The sequence below is a fragment of the Lissotriton vulgaris genome, chromosome 1_1 (assembly GCF_964263255.1).
Source record: "Lissotriton vulgaris chromosome 1_1, aLisVul1.2, whole genome shotgun sequence".
In the NCBI taxonomy this organism is placed as follows: domain Eukaryota; kingdom Metazoa; phylum Chordata; class Amphibia; order Caudata; family Salamandridae; genus Lissotriton; species Lissotriton vulgaris.
In genome coordinates, this window is record NC_141685.1 from 1,142,747,261 (window position 1) to 1,142,764,608 (window position 17,348).

Below are 17,348 nucleotides of genomic sequence, written 5' to 3' on the forward strand. Positions count from 1 at the left end.
AAATTCTGAAGAAAAAGTGTCTAGAAAATGAAACCACTGCTAGAAAACCATCTAGTCTGTCTTTATGTATTGATTAACGAACCATGTTTGTAACTTCTCTGCTTCATCCTTAGTCAACCACGCCATATTGTCCATTGTGTGCTTGTATATGATACTGAACGTGGAGATGTGACACTCAATGTCCAGTCTAAGAATAACATTAACTGAGGTCCTGAATGCAGCAGGCACAACCTCTGCAATTACACCCAGTGACCAGTCTAAGTATGGTACTGGCTGTTATCCTGCAGGGGACAGATGCCAACCAGATCGCCGGTCGTCAGTCATAGTGTGGCATTGGCTATGGACATGAGGAGACTTTTCTGAAATTTGCTTATATAGTGACAGTCACAACTGTCAAGCATGCGAGGAACAAATCCAGTCCTGGTTGCAACTTTTGAAATGCAATTGATGCCTTATCTGTCTAAAGCCATTAACAGAGGAGATGTGTGTGGGTGAAGACAAAATGTATGTATTGCTGTTGCTAGGTTGCCCTTTGGACTACAATAGTCAGTAAGCGGTGAAACCCAACATAGTCTGGACGCATAAAAAACAAAGAACAGGGAAAAAATATAATACATTCTAATAAAACAGAAAATAAAGGAAAACAGAAGGAGCATGAATTGTCTTACCTCATCCATAAATTTGCTTTGGACAACCTTTTCAAGGCTTATCTTAAATCTACAAGATTAGATAAAAAAAATAAACCTTATAAGGATTCGGGAAAATTTTAAAACACTTGAATAAGACAAGAGCAACCAAGATTGATCCATCTGCCCCTTTCACGGTCCTTGTTGGTGCTAAACCTGAGGTGGATCCACTGCAGAACATACAAAAGACAGTCTCTTCACCTGAAGCGCCTTGAAAGTGGTTCATTCATTCATTTATTATTTTACTTTTTCATACCTTGCCTGGCACTTTTTGTATCAAATCCCACCTACTTCAACAGCAATATGAACATGTTAATGTATTAAGGTAAAAAAAAAAAGTGGGCCAGAGGTTTAAGCATCTCCTAGCATTATATACATACTTGTGCTACAATACCATTAAAGCACAGCACCCGTTGAAGCCATCAACCCTTCTTAAAGCCCCTATCCCAAAGGCCAAGGTATGACAGTGCATATGGCAATTATACATGGAAAATATTTTGCCGAAGGAGCAATAACAAATCGCTTTAGTTTACAAAAATAAGCTACACATAAACCAAAAAACGGGAATTGTAAAATGGAATTTCAACACTGCTAAAATATAATTAATTCAAAAGGCATTGAAGGCATGCTTTCCACCATCCACCCAATGTTCCGCACAAAACAGTTCCAGTGCAGACCTTCCAAGGAAATCATCTTTGTCAACATCCTTATCGAAAAGCTCCACTGCCACATCTTGACCTGGAACGTCGTCCACAAGGACCTGGAATAAAAATTACACATATTGGCTTGCACAGGACAATGAATGAGCACATTGTGTTGAAGTCTGAAAATCACAGTGGTACATGAAATTCCTTCTCTATTCTAGCTAATGTATTCTATGTACAAGATGCCTCTGTTCTTCCCAGTCTTGCTATGGCGAGAGGCTAAATTCTTTGGAGGGTGATTTTGTTTAGAACTGTTTGGTGCACCAGCAAAGTGACACACTTGGAAGCTAGAGCATCAGTAATGGTAACCAGTAGATGGTTTAAATAGAAAAGTTCAACTTATTGCTGTCCCAAAACCTTTTAGATTGGGCAATTCTAGACACTAAACTTGGCGAGCAAAGTAAAGAGATAGGATTTTCCTCTTCAAGTCCCCTCTAAATTAAATATTTTGTTTAATGTTTTCTATTAAGGTGGAATCTTTCTAAGATCAGCTGAAATGTTTTCGAATGTGTCCTGGGTAAAAAGGGCTAGTACTAAACACTTCAGGACTAGTACGCTGTCACTCCTGTAAACTGCTTAAGGTCAGAAGAATGGAACAACCAACTCTCTACTCTGTCCTCGTTATAAACAGCATGTGAACCAATAACAAATTCACGATGCAAAATATTTCATCCACCCATAGGTTTTAGTAGTTTGGGGATTGGAGGAAACAGGGACTGGCTGAGTGGAAGTTAGACAACTGCAGTCACAGAAGGTTGAAAGATCCCACCTCATCTCTTTGTCTAAGGTGTGTAGTGTAAACTCTGTGTGAGAAGAAAATTCACAATCAGGGAGAACCCAGAGGGGGCTTCAGTCCAGGAAGAGTACAAGAAATCAAGCAACTTTCATATTTACAACACAGTAACTTAGTGTACATCTCAGGAGAGGTGTGGCTGCCCTTGCACTTGTTTCATTAATGAACTGGCATTTATAAAGGATTCTAGTACTCCAAGGAGTGTCCTGGTGCTATTCACCTCTGCCCACACATAGAAGGCCTAATCTGTTTTAGACTTGGTTAAACAACCATGTCGCCAGTCCTACATGGGAGGGATGTGTTAATCGAGAGCTAGATCGGGTCCTGAAATAAACCCCGTTTCAGTGGTAAATCTTTAGCTCAATTGAATCATTTGCTAAAGTAAGGGCAGATCTTGTCATCTGGGAACAAGGCATCAGACTGTAGCATCACTCAGATTGTGACTACATCTCATACTATATGGCGTCATAGCTAGGGAAACCAGACATGGATAGTCACATCATTTTAAAATCCCAAGGTCAGACTAACATAATTTCAGCAAGGAATCTCAGATTCTGACATCAATCAGAAATACTGTCAATAACAGACTGAAATAACTCAAAGAACCTGAGATGAGACAGCAATTACTGCAGTAATCTGATGTCAGACTCCAAAATTACTCTAGAGACCTCATATTAGGCTGTGACATAACTCCAAGAAGCTGTTAGATGGTCATTCAAACACTACAAGATCCAGACATGAAAATATAGCATATCACTTCCAGAAAATGACAGCAAGCAGATACACGATTGCTAGACACACCAGTCAAACTAATCTTACTCAAGACAATTCATGTCAGATATCAATAACACTCTAGGAACTGAAGGTGAGCCTCTGACGGCACACAAGAAACCTGATGGAAGACTGTTGCATTTCTCCAGAACTTGGATATCAGACTGTAATAACATTCTGTAAACCTGTCAACAGCCTCCAGACATACACGATAGAGGTGCACCTACCTCGTACATCTCATTCCATCGGGGGTTCAAGTTCTCCTTGATCACACGGCTACGAAATTTCTTTCCTCCGACCTGGATCACAGCATAAGGATCTGAGGCACCCTTCACCAACCCCTTCATGAAGTTATCCTTGGCGATGAGATTCTCTGCTTCCACCAGGTGGATCCGGAGGGCATTCTGTACAGAGGACAGCAGAAGAAAGTGATTGCGTTGCTCTTCCTTGGCTTACTTGGAGCCGCTTCTCCAATCTCACACTAATTGTTTGCTCTGAAGTTGTGTTCATGTAGGGATAGTGGAGTGGGTGAAAAGGTAACATCAAGATATGCAAAATCACAAGCCATGCATAACGAACAAGAGATTCATTCTTTGTAAGGAGCTGGGGCAGGAATGTTGGCCGAGCTTGAGGGAGCGATTTCACGCAAAGAGGTTTTTTTTACGCAACAGTGATTCTGAAGTTCAGTGTGGAGGATAGATTCAAAGACACAGGCAGGGAACCAGTGAAGTCAATGGCAGTTATAAAAAAGTGCATGTCATCAGCGGCCATTATGCTGGCTAGCACAAGTTTTGACAGGCTCTAGCATTACCGCGCACGCGCTGCTGCTGGCGCTTTCGTTTTTAACAATTCCCTGATTTTGTATCTGATTTTGAATTTTATTTGCTGCACTTTTCCCCTGCTTTTAGCTGGGTTTCGCCCCCTCCCTCATTCCGCATTTAAATTGGCTCCTCCACCGCCGCTTGGCGGGCCTGGGTCCCGGGGGTGGTACACTGTGGGCGCCATTTTGCTTTGGGCTAAGGGTAGAGATTCGGCCGCCATCTTGGAGCATCCTCACGCTCGCGCTGAGATTGGTGGCCCTATTTAAGGCTTTCCTCTCCCGCGCAGCGGGACGCGCAGGTCGGGACGCCGTCGCTTAGCCGGAGTCGTGCCAGAGTCCTGCCCGTCTGCGCTCGTCCGCGACGAGGAAGCGCGAGGCGGGGCAGGTCCTGGTCCCCTCCGTCGTGGCTCACTCTAGTCCTTCTGCGGTATGTTGTCGTATACATGGTCAGAGCTGCTGGCTATAGGGCACAGGAACAGGGTATGTTTATGTATGCCTGTTGACCCATTAGCAGGCCCATATAGCTGTGCCTGTAAGGGTTGGTCACTCGCGAGCCCTACTAAGATCCGCTCCCTGGAAGACGCTACCCCTATCATACGCAAGTTCATTGCGTCTCGGGATCTCCGGATCTGGTGTTTAAATGTGAGATCTCTGGTTAAACATCATCAGTCCATACATGATCTGATTGAAAAAGAAGACCCTGATCTTTTCTTACTGACCGAAACTTGGCTTCAGGATTCAGATTCTGCTATCTTGAATCTTGCCTTTCCTCAGAATTATACGGTCTTTACGTCCAACAGGGCCACAAGAGGAGGTGGTATCGCCATGGCAGTTAAATCCTGCTTTCCTGCTGAATGGAAACTTTCGCATGTGAAAGTGCTATCTTCAAAGTTGCTTTTAGCCATCACTTTACGTTCAGCGGTATGCTCATCTACCGCCCTCCCGGCAATGACTCTGTCTTCAAATCCGCGCTGGCCGATATGGTTAACCCTATAGCGCTCGGCTGTGCGAACTTTAACATCATGGGGGACCTTAATATCCATTTTGATAATAGGTCATCCACAACCGTGAACACTCTGCTGGCGGATCTTGAAGCTCTTCAACTCATCCAGCTTGTTACTCTTCCTACCCACTCAGGGGGCCATATTCTGGACCCCTTTTTTTCCACGCTTGAGGGGGTGAAGATGTCAGACCCGATGCAGATGGGATGGACGGATCATTTGCTAGTGGAAGCCTTTTGTCCTGTCCACGATAAACCTTTTAAATCGGTGGACAGGCCTACTCTATAAAGGCTTTGGCATAAGCTCAAACTTGAAGAATTTTACAGTTTACTGGAACAGAAACCTTTGAGCGCCTTTGCTAACGTGGGCCAAGGCTACCAACAGTTCTGCACTTGGATCTCTGATGCTCTTGACTCCCTTATACCTTTGCGGTGGTCGAAAGGCCGGGCAAAAACATCTAGCCCATGGTATAATGAGTCCCTTGCCGAGCTGAAAAAATCTTGCCGGAAAACAGAGAGGGAATGGAGAAGATCTTACGATCCTGCTCTGAAAATCCGGTATTTTGCCGATCTGAAGCTCTATCACAGGGCCATCTGCAGAACACGGGCTGCATTTTATGCTCAGGAATTTGCAGCCAGTACCAATCCATCTAAACTGATCTTTAAGGTCCTGAAGGACCTTATGAAAAAAAGAGCCACCTCAGAGGTGATCTGCACAGACTCCCACTGTGAGAATCTGGCCACTTTTTTCCTGGAGAAAGTGCAAAAATTCTACCGAGGATTTGATCCATGCCGGCCGAATCCAGAGGTAATTGACCCAAACTCTTTGGGGTATGAGACCCTGGCTATTCTACCAGGCTTGTCCACTGAGACCTTTGACAAACTTAGCCTTAGGGTTAAATCAGGTTCTCCTCTGGACCCGCTGAAGCCAGCTTTTATCAGCACACTCTCCCCGTTGTGCCGAGCTCCCATATTGAATCTCATCAATATGTCACTGTCCAATGGAACGGTACCCACCGCCTGGAAACAGGGAGTAGTCACTCCTATCTTAAAAAAGGCCAACTCTGACCCTCGGCTGCCAGAAAATTACCGACCTATATCCCTATTGCCTTGGATAGCTAAAGTAACGGAAGCCCACGTCAACTCATTTCTGTCTGAGCATCTGGCTCGCAATTAGATACTGGATTCCAGTCAGAATGGCTTCCGGCCAGGACACAGTACCGAGACGGCATTACTTTACATCATTGAACATCTTCGCCAGGTACTTGACTCCGGACGTACAGCAGCGCTTCTGCTATTAGATCTAAGCGCAGCATTCGATACTGTGTCCCACCATATATTGATCCAACGCTTAGAGGAAGCTGGAGTCACTGACATCGCTCTCCAGTGGTTTCGATCATTTGTGTCTGATCGAACCTTTAAAGTGGCAATACCACCTGGCCAATCCATCATCCATCCCTTGGAGCTGGGAGTCCCACAGGGCTCCTCGTTGAGCCCCACAATGTTCAACCTCTATGTGAAACCGTTAGCTGCAGTCGTCAAACAGTGGGGTTTGACGATGACCTCATATGCTGACGACACGCAGCTGGCGGTGACACTTAGTGGAGACCCTGAGGTGGAGGCCCCCAGATTCCGTGCGGGTCTGGTGGCAGTAGCAAGCTGGCTTCACACCAACTGCCTACAGTTGAATGCCACCAAAACTGAGGTGTTGGTATTGGGGAAGCACGCTGAGCTATGGGGAAACCAGTGGTGGCCACCAGAGCTGGGCGTTACTCCGATTCCAGCCTCTGGAGTGAAAAATCTAGGCATTTGGCTGGACCCCGCGCTCACTTTTACGGACCACACTAAGAAGGTGGCTGCCACGTGTTATGGCATCCTGCGGGGCATAAGGCCGGTCTTAAAGTACTTTGATCCCCCCACCAGACAGCTCGTGGTCCAGGCATCGATTTTATCTCGGCTGGACTACGGAGGTTCGCTGATGTTAGGGATGAATCAGGCAGAGGCCTCCAGGCTCCAAAGGGTGCAAAATGCCGCGGCGCGGGCCATCGTAGGCCTCCCCAGACACTGCTCTGTGTCTGGTACCATCTTGGCCCTACACTGGCTTCCGGTCAGACAGCGGATCAAGTTTAAAGCGCTGTGCCTGGCCTTTAAAATTCTGAAATTTTCCTCGCCGCCGGCACTTGCCAATTTACTTACTCCTTACATCCCTCTGAGATCTCTGAGATCAGAGGCTCTCCATTTGGCAGTTTGCCCTTGTTTTAAATTGAGCAGAATGGGTGGCCGTTCTTTCCGGGTGCTCGCAGCAGGGCTATGGAACTCGCTCCCGGTGCGCATCCGAGCTCTTGATGACTTGCTCTCCTTTAGGCAGGCGATTAAAACCTTCCTGTTTCCCGCCTCCGAATAGTCGCCCCTTCTTTTATTGTGTGTTATGTTATAGTGCCTGTCAAAGCGCCAGGACGCCCCTTTGCTGGGGCAGCTGTGCGCTATAAAAATATAAATAACATAACATAACATAACATAATGTATGCAGATCACCCTCGGCAAGATCTGAAACATAGTCAGAGGAGCATCAATAGGTCATGGCTTGCTTTTTGTACAACTGGAAATGGAAGTCTTAGCAAAAACTGTGCCTTAACACAACCCATTTGAAAATTCTGAGTTGTTTCATTCAGCTTTCTAACAGCCTTGTTCCCTACCAAATAGTCAATAGATACCACTGTCTGACTCCAGGCTGAACATCATACCGGGTGTCAGTGCAGTCTCCAAAAGCATTCTACAGCATCACTGACAACTACAGAAGCAGAAATCCTCTCTCTAATTTTTAAATCTACTCTGGCTGGACTGCACACGGGTTCTTGCTAGTGCCTCTTCACTACTGGACTATTGCAACACCATCTCAATGGTAATCCTGGACAAGACCATCAGTGGGATGCAAAAAAAACAGAAACATATGGATTATATCATACTGTACCAACTGCCTTATACTGGCTACAAATAAAAGAAACATCCCAATTCAGAGCACTCTGCCTTGTGCATATTTTACTTCTTAAAAAGACACAGGACTACACCACCAAGGTGAACAACCCATACAACCTTGTTAGAACTACCTTGCCATGCAATCGGCTGCATACAAACCATTAGGCCAAATATTTCTTTACACACAATATTCTATCTCCTGGAACTCTATTGTGTTTCCAAAGAAAACATCCAGAGACTCTGCAGAGAGCTGAAGAGTCATCTTTAAATCTTAGCTTAAAGCCTACGGATGGCCACTTCGTTGTGCTGCACCCCTAACCCTTTTTCTGAAAATGCTTTAAATAATCTGCGGAAGTACCCAAGTGCCACATAAAAAACTCCAATAAAATGAAAGTGGGAAATTAATGGAAACCGAAAGAGATCTAAAGCAGCAGGGACGCGTCCTGCCAGCGAAAATACAAGGACAGATTTTGTAATTTCTTGTCCATACACAAATATGTGTATTGCACAGTGACATCCATGTAGGCAGCAATGATCAGCAGTATGCTCGATACACACTGGCTCAGTTATTGAATGCACTGAGTGCATTATAGGGAGGTGGCCAGTCTCAGGGCAAACCCTATGTATTGTTCTACATACTTTAAGTGCTCTTCAGCAGCAGCAATAGCACTGGTACCTCTTTCCCAAATCTGATGTTGGTGCTCGTAATGGTGGGTAAAGGCTTCGCCTCTGTGTTGATAGTAGTGAATAAAGTGGGCTGCTCCTTTTCTGGTGTCCCTCTGGCAGATCTAGGTGAAGGGGTCACGACCTTATCAAGAGCATCTTGGAACAGAATCTGTAGAACAAAATAGAAACAATTAAAAAAACAGCATTGAGGTACATTGGTGCACCACTAGAGGTGAAACCCTAGATCTTTCCATGGAGAAGGAGAAGCAGGGAATTGCCATGGGCAGCAGTATCCTGATCCAAGATTGCAGTAGCTACGCAGGGTCTGACCGAGAATGATGTGGGTCATAGGCAAGACCTCCGATGATGCAGAAAATAGCACAAAAAGACCTCTATCAACTGGTCTCAGTGTGGGCACAAGAGGTGAGGTCTTGTTTACTTCTGCCTCTCTCAATGTTAAGAGTATTTGGCTAACATCCAATGAACACGTTTCTGAGCACAAAGGACGTCAGTTCCATCAGTCCTATTCACCAAAACGTATTTTTATCACAAAAAGCCAGCTTACATGGGCTGTGATAACTATTTTGATATTTTTGAGATTCCCCAATGTACATCTAGATTGCACATGAAGCTCCACTCGTAAAAGGGACTACTACTGAGCACCAACCACCACATTAACTGACAGGAAAGCAAAAATGTCTCTCCTTCAGCAATGTTGAAGGTGGAGGGAACCAGAGAAGTTACCTCTCCTTAAGTCTCCAGCCAGAGTTAAATGAGTGCTCCCCACCTTGCTTCGACATGTTAGTGCCCCCTGGTTTCAAACTCATCAATAAAGACAGAATAGACCAACGCGGTGGAGGGATAGCCATCATCCAGAAAGAGGATATTGCCATTACTGTAATGGACCCTTGCGAATATAGCTCCTTTGAATGTTTATCGGTCACCATTAAGCTTAAGGACAACAGCCCGTTAGTAGGTCACCTTCTCTACCACCCACTCGGCAAAACCCCTACTTTTAGGGAACATCTTTCTGACCTGATTGCCCACTGCGCACTCAAATACATTAACCACATAATTCTGGGTGATATCAACCTACGTTGGAATGAATCCAATAACGCACTAATACAATCGCTTAATACTCTCCTTTGTGACAATAACCTTTCCCAACATTGCTCCGAAGAAACTCATAACAAAGGAGCGACCTTGGATGCCATCATTGCCCAACAAGACACAATTACAATCAACAACATCTTCCCAGTGGACTGGTCGGATCATCACATGATCTTCCACATTAACCAAAGAGTCCTATCCCTGCCTTCTGTGATGGATCCCCCCAAATGGTCCAGAAATTTCTACCAGATTCCCCTGGAAGTCATGGAAGATAGGCTAAAGCTGCTCTTTCCTAACGACAAAGATCTATCCCCAACCGATCTTACCTCACGCTATAACATTAATATGGTAAACCTCCGCGACCTTCTAGCACCATTGAAACAAAGAAAGAACCGAGCCATTCCGTCCAGATCTTGGTTCGACTCTGACACTAATGAAGAAAGGAGACAATTAAGAGCTGCAGAAAGATAATGGAGAAGCGTGCCCACTATCTCCCACCGAGACAAACTCAGAACTATTCGGAAGAAGTATAGTAACCATATTAAGAACAAGAAATCCACGTATTTCCATCTGCTCTTGACAGCGCAAAAAACAGACCCAAGGAGCTCTTCAGTATTATTAGACAACAAACTTCCAAACCGGATTCCTACCTTGGGCAGGCCTCCATAGAACGCTGTGCCAACTTCGCCAACTTTTTCAATGACAAGGTCTCCAAGATCGAGCGCTCTCTGGTTATCAACTGCTCTCCCTGGCCCCATAGTAGCATGGGGGGGTGCTTGGTAGCGCTCCACCACCAACTACTAAACCATGGTCACTCTTCCAGCCCATTCCAGAAGAGGAAATAGTCAAACTTATCTCCACCTCGAAACCTTCATCTCATACCCTAGACCCCCTTCCTGCTCTTCTAACCAAAACACTGAAACTCTCCCTAGCCCCACTGTGGTGCAGGATCATTAACAGCTCCTTAAAAACCGCAACCGTCCCAGATTGCTTAAAAGTAGGACAAGTCACCCCATTGCTAAAAAAAACAGGCCTCGATACAAATGACTTAAACAACTTCAGACCCGTCTCCAACCTTCCTCTCCTTTCCAAAATACAAGAAAGGTGTGTTCTCCAACAACTAACACAGCACTTGGACAATACCAACCTCCTTGACTCACATCAGTCAGGATTTAGGAAAGGGTGTAGCACGGAAACTGCAATCCTCAACATAATTGATGACATACACAAATCACTGGACCAAGACCAATGCTGCCTTCTCATTCTCCTCAACCTATCGGCAGCATTCGACACAGTTGACCATATTCTTCTCCTCAAAGCCCTCGAAGAAAGGGCTGGACTAGATGATGTGGTCCTCAACTGGTTCCCCTCATTCCTGCATAATCGCTCACAAAGAATCAAAATGAGAAGCTTTGAATCCGACCTTCATCCAGGCAATAGAGGACTTCCACAAGGTTCAGTGCTCTCCCCTCAACTCTTCAACATTTACATGGAACCCCTCTCCACCCTACTCAGGAAAGCTAACATCCCCTTCCACCTCTAAGCGGAGGATACCGAATAGTTTCTTACCTGTCGGTGTAATTTTGCAGCTTGAAGATCTTTCTGGATTCACTATGCTGTGCATATTATCACCTGAATAGAACATTACCATTGCTTCGGAAAAGAAAGAAACACGGAAAAAAGAATCCGAAGATGGCGCCCAAGAGTGGGAGCTTCCGCAGGAAGCATGCCGACGTCACCGGAAATGCACCCGAGGAGGTGTGACGCCGACGCCCACAAGGGCTACAAAAAAAAAAAAAAAAAAAAAGAAAAGACTACGAATCTGGACCCAACCACAAGACCGCGGAATATGCACAGCATAGTGAATCCAGAAAGATTCACGCTGCAAAACCAAATCTATCTGGAAATCTCCTCCGCTAAAGACATTCACAGACTAAACGAACCACTAAAGGAAGTCCAACGCTGGCTGTCAAGCAACCATCTAAAGCTTAACCCTGACAAAACTGAATTACTCCTCATCTCGAACAAAGAAGAGAACCCACAAATGATCAAATGGCTAAAAGATATAGACACGCTCAGTGAGAATCTCTCCCTAGCGGCCTCCGTCAAATCACTAGGCATCACACTTCACTCCAAACTAGACCTGACCAAACACATCAAGATCTCGGCTAAGAGCGCCTTCCTTAATCTGAAGCTACTAAGCAAAATAAAACCTTTCATTCCACCCAATGATCTCAAACAAGCCACCCAAGCATTGGCACTGTCAAGACTTGACTATGGGAATGCAATCCTCTCCGGAATACCCAAAATCCATCTTGCTCCTCTGAAAACAACCCTCAACGCGACTGCCAGAATGGTCACTGGAATAAAGAAATTTGACCACATCTCTCCGGCACTAAAAGAACTCAAATGGTTACCAATAGAATTGCGGGTGAACTTTAGAACAGCCTGCCTCACCCACAAAGCCCTTCACATAGGCAAACCTGAATATCTAGCGGCCAAACTATAAAAAGCAGGTCAGAACAGGAACCTTAGAAGCTCTAACACCTTACTTCTGATCCCACTAAAAACTTGAAAACAAAAAAGGAGGGACCAGTCCCTTGCCGGGAATGCGCCCAAAATTTGGAACTCTATCCCCCCCCCCCCACATCAGAACTCTTCCTTCTCTTCCTAAATCCAAAAGCCAGCTCAAAATCTTGTTCCTTGATCGCTCCTTAACTATCAGATAGGATCAGCCTGGAGTGTCCTAAGAGATTCGGTTCCCCGCCCGGACGGGGATGGCCAAAACCATGTAACGGATCTCTCCCTCCTCCTCCTACTGTGATTCGTACCCTGAATGTCTCATTGCACTGTATTGTACTTTGCTCTGCTTTGTTTGCTCTCTTTTGCACCGCTCTGTAATTATGTGAAGCGCTCCGATACCTTGCGGTCTGACTAGCGCTATACAAAACTCCCTAAATAAAAATAAATAAATAAATAAACATCTGGAAAAGGTGGCACTGCAGATCACACATAATGTACATTGATAAGTGTCGACAGGATTAAAAAAACAGATTTCTCCCATTTCCTGGGTTTTACTAAATAAAGCTCCATGAGACTTCCTGGGGTACCTTTGGCTTCAGATCTGTGAAGACCTTTCACACTCACCCGCAAGACAAGCTTCATGTAGATACGGCTGCCTGAACCAGACTTCTCCAGCTGGAAGGCTTGATCTAGAGTCATGTTTTCAGCAATTAGCAGACGACTCAGCTGTATCTTCAGGGAGCCTAGAGTGACTTCTCGATCCTCATCTTTCACCTGTAATGAGAAAAACAAAGAAGAATAGCTGGGTGAAGGGCCTCTTTTGGATGGTGGTGCCCAGTTAAAGGAGTAATACCATGGTCAGGAAACAAACCTGGATGTCCAAATCCTGGCTCTGTGGATCACTGACAAAGAAGCCAAATGGCTGCTCCCAGACAGGGCTAACTGTGTTCTGGACATTCTGTGGGTGCGAAGAAAGATTCATTGAGTAAATGCATGCACAGTGTGTGTGGCAAAGGGAAACAAATACATTTCCTATACTCTGGCCTAGAGCTAACACAAAGCCAGTACTCTTACACTATTTGCAACAGAACCCTACAGTCACCATTCTTAGCTATTTTCTGAAGCTAACCCAAAACTAGAACTCACATTATTCCCAACATATCCTTCACCAAGCGCATTCACATAATTACTGGCAGATCGCCACAGACATCATTCATAGATCACTACATTAAAATCTGCTTTGTCGATTGGTTTCCTTGATTTTTCTTTGTTAGAAACTACAGGTATTGTGAAGCTGCACACTGAGAAATCACTAACCAGATTTTCAATTCATAAGCGTCCCTTAAAATGTGAAGAGACATTTTAAGACGTGTTATATGTTTATCGTAATTGTATGTAAATTTACTTTTTTTAGTTTCTCAGGCACACCTTGCTTGTTCTTTCCATGAAGGAGCTGCAAAAGAGCTGGGCCTGGTTCCCTTTGCACTGGCCCACAGGGCCCTGCAGCCTAAAGATGGCAGAGTGGGGTGGCATGGGGGTCAACACCACATCCCTTAAATGAACTTAGATGAAACAGCAATGGAATGAGCAAGGGGAATACTAGGCCTGCTGATACAGTGAAGCATGAAATGAGTAAGGGATAGCAGAATTTGGAGACGTGTGGTTTAGGCCTGCTTTTCCAAGGAGATTTATGGTCAGGGGTCACCAAACCAATTTTGGCGAGACCAGCATTGTTTCCATAGGAGGGATGGAATGTAAATGGCTTTCTCAGGGAGCATTCCATTTTTTACTGTTAACAGTTGTGACATTTTGAAAGTTCCAACCAGACCACTCACTTTACAGAATTTTATGAATAAGTCATAAACCTGTGGTAAACTAGGGAGTAGCTGGAAGAAGAGGATCAACGTAGGAGCATCTCCCCACCTCTGCTGGGCTTGTGATGTTTTATACCTGATCGTGTCTGAGATAAAAGTTTCTAAATTGCACTTACATACTTTATGTGGAAAGTCTACAGCCTAATCATGCAGGACAAGACTTGGGCAAAAACTAGAAGGAAGAAGTTGGAGTTTGTTTGTGGTCTGTTAGCCACTGAAGCCAATCCATGTGAGTGCTCCCTAGACATAGAACACGTCTGGTAGTCACAACACGTTGGGAAGACAGCCAGACTGCAAATGTATGTGGTGCAGAATGTGGAAGAAGAGGGGAGACTGTTAGAACACTGTGAGAAAAATGTAACTGCTAATACCAAAAATAGTGTGTTTCTAACAGAGGATCAGAGTGAACTAATCTCCTGGTGGCCCTTGGGGATTCAACAAGGCACCAAAAAGGCTCTTCCTGTTATGCAGAACAGTTCACCAGTTATATCTGGTTTGGCACTGACCTTTGGGAAAATTCTGTTGAAACTGTTCAACTTTTACAGTGAACCAGCATTTAAAAGAAGAGCTATCCGGTGGAAGCCAAAGTCTTTGATGTTCGTACCAAGGTCAGAACTTACACCTGGGAAGGTGGAAGCACTGTCTACTGGCTTAGACAGACTCGGAAGGACCAGAAGAGACTCTGGGCCAGATGTACCACCTTTGTTTGTGGTTGAAAACTGGAAATCGGCCCGTTTGCTACCGCAAAATGTAAGGGTTGTACATCTGGTCCTCTGTCTACTGTGCAGAGACAAGACCAGGGACAACTCTGAAGAAACTCTGTGACATCTAGAAGCTGTGATTTGTGCTTGCACAAAGTGACTGACTCCCATCCTGCTACTCGGCCCGACTAAAGGCAGGTAGCCTGCAGCTGGAAGAAATGCTGTGCTACTGGAGCGGAAGGAATTCTGTGTCAGGACCGGATGCTCAGGTTATGCTTTATTGTCTTTATTAGCTCCAAACAGCAGCCAATCAAACCATAAGAGAAACAGAAGAAAAACCTTATGTAGACTATACATTCCCCATAAATCCCTTTTATCACACCCCATCACAGCCCACCAATCATATCCTGTCACTGTCATCCCATAAATGAGACACTATCTTTCTTTGATGCACTGCAGTCAGATAAGTGTCTCTCTGAGTATTGTTGCTCTACTCATTTGATTGCTCTCTTCATGTTTTTTGTATATGTATGCGGTCATTACTTTCTTAGTTGGTGCTCAAACCCCTCATAGCGGGTGAGCCTGGCGCTTCCTACCTTTTCTACTCTGGGATGCCTGATCGGCTGTTGGCTTGAGTCGTTTGCCCACAGCGTCCCCCCCCCCCCCCCACAGTTTCTGCTGACACACGTAGCGCCTGCCGCCATTCAATTTTGGCAGGCTGCTTCCTCTTTCAGCAGCTCCGCTTGGGAGCGAAGGGTTCGCAGATAGCCCAATTGGGCTACCCATGCGTAGTCCCCGTTTTCATGTTTATGCTGCCAGTGCTTTTTACACACTCAGCTGCTCTGCGCAGAGTCCCTCCACTGCTGCAATGAGGCACCTCTCCCACAGGCTGTAACAACAGTGGCTCCATATTACTGCTCCCGCATAACGCCCTGTACAGCGGAATCCCTGAGGGCTGCAAACATTTGGACCCTGTACTTTGTGCTTCCCCTGTGCTTCAGGCCTTCGCTAAGCCTTGCTTCTTCTTGCTCCCCTCTGGGGGTACTTAATCTGTGGCCTTGCTGGCCACCTCTTTGTTCTGCCCCCTCCCCACCCCTATATTTCTCATTAAGTCTGACTGTGAGCCCTCTGACCACAACGAAAATGAGGCCTACTGGCCAGAGGAGGATGAAGGGTATTATGATGATGATGGACTGGTGGGGGTCATTGACCACTCTGTGTAACGCTCCTTGGGTAAGGAGCAGTCAGTGACCTTTCAACTCATTGACAAGTTTGCTGGACGCTAGAAGAACTCTCCCCGTCCACCTCTTCAGCACTCTCAGGTTCCCCCCAGTCTAAATCAGCAGAGTGACCTCATGCTGAGCCATTACTGGACTGTCACAGGACATCTTGGGTAGACATACGTAGAGTGTTAAGACGGTGTCTTGTGACCCAAAGAAGGACCTTTCTCACCATGATTCAGATTCTACCCCCTTTCTTCCCTCGTTTCTGACCTTAGCATACCCCTGGGCAACAAACATAAGAGTCCTGCAAGCCCCCTCCCGGGCAGTTCTCTTACTTCCATTCCTCATAACCCCTTGGATTTTGGCCGATATTGTCCATCCGAGGGCATAGAACTGGACACCAGCCCCTGTGGTGGCCTACTGCATGCAAGCCCATCCACACAAAAGGTTTGAAAAGGAGGTGCATAACTGCCTCAGAGCGAAAGGTCCCAGACCTGACCTGCTGCATAAAACAGCAGAAATTCCGGACATAGACCAGAGTATGCTCACTTTCCTAAAGAAATATGCTTGTTACCCAAAGAAGGGTATTGAACGGTCTTGATAGCCTTGCAAGACACGCTGCTTGACGTTTCTGGCCCCTTGGCATAAATCTTGAAATTTGCCCTCGAGGCTCAGAAGAGTGGCAGAGATGTGAACCCTGAGGTCCTCTCCGGTTGGGCCCAACGGTTGGTGTGCCTCCTTGGCAACGTCACCTATGCAATCTCTTCGGAGAGTTGAAGGTCAGTTCTGATAAGGATTGATCCCAAACTTGTTTATTTAGCCATGTCTGAAAGAGAAGTCGTTTTGGGATCATTTCGTAAAGGATATTGGGAAGTTTGTGAACACATTTACCACCCTCGACAAGGCATAGACCTTCCTCGAGAACTTCTTTCAGGTCCTTGGCTCACCGCTTCTTCACACAAAGGCCCCAGATGGGTTCCGGGCTTCGAGGTCGAGGGAACAGGGAGGACGCCTCTCAAGCTGGCTTCTTCCCCTCTAGATGAAGGTGCTGTGGAGGTCACTTCAACAGAGGTGTTGCATCTGGCTCTCAAGCCTTCTTCAATGTTCAGTTTTCAGGGAATTCCTTTTCCTTGTGAGGCAGAATTTGACATTTTATAAATTTTTTCTAGCGCTTGGGTTCTCTATACTTTCCAGGGTTACAGAATGAGGCTCCTTCAGAACTACGTTCAGTCCTCTAATCTTCCCCATCTCCATTTTCCCTACAAGAGACAAGCTTTATAGACTTTGAATTTCAAGATCTTGTAAGGAAGCAGACCACTGTTTATTGAGGTATTGTCTACTTTTAGGATCGGAACGCAAGCAGGAGTGAGATGATCTTGGTGAAGAGTTGCTTCATGGTGACTGGACAGACCCTGTTTTCCTGGAAAGATTTCATTTTCCTATGAATTGCCATCAAGTTTGCTTTGCAGTCCCTGCTGTTCCATTGGCGTTGGCTTTGGTT

The 17,348-nt window shown here is 45.5% G+C and overlaps 1 protein-coding gene across 1 annotated transcript in view; it reads right to left on the minus strand.

Annotated features, from left to right (window-relative positions):
- ESYT1 (extended synaptotagmin 1) overlaps positions 1-17,348 on the minus strand; it is a 481,007-nt gene that overhangs the window by 208,038 nt on the left and 255,621 nt on the right. The window contains exons 15-20 of the mRNA XM_086963895.1: positions 12,921-13,007; positions 12,674-12,823; positions 8,427-8,585; positions 3,182-3,358; positions 1,364-1,446; positions 669-717 (exon numbers count right to left, since the gene is read on the minus strand). Coding sequence (XP_086820021.1) covers positions 669-717; positions 1,364-1,446; positions 3,182-3,358; positions 8,427-8,585; positions 12,674-12,823; positions 12,921-13,007 — 705 coding nt within the window. The remainder of the gene's footprint in view (positions 1-668; positions 718-1,363; positions 1,447-3,181; positions 3,359-8,426; positions 8,586-12,673; positions 12,824-12,920; positions 13,008-17,348) is intronic.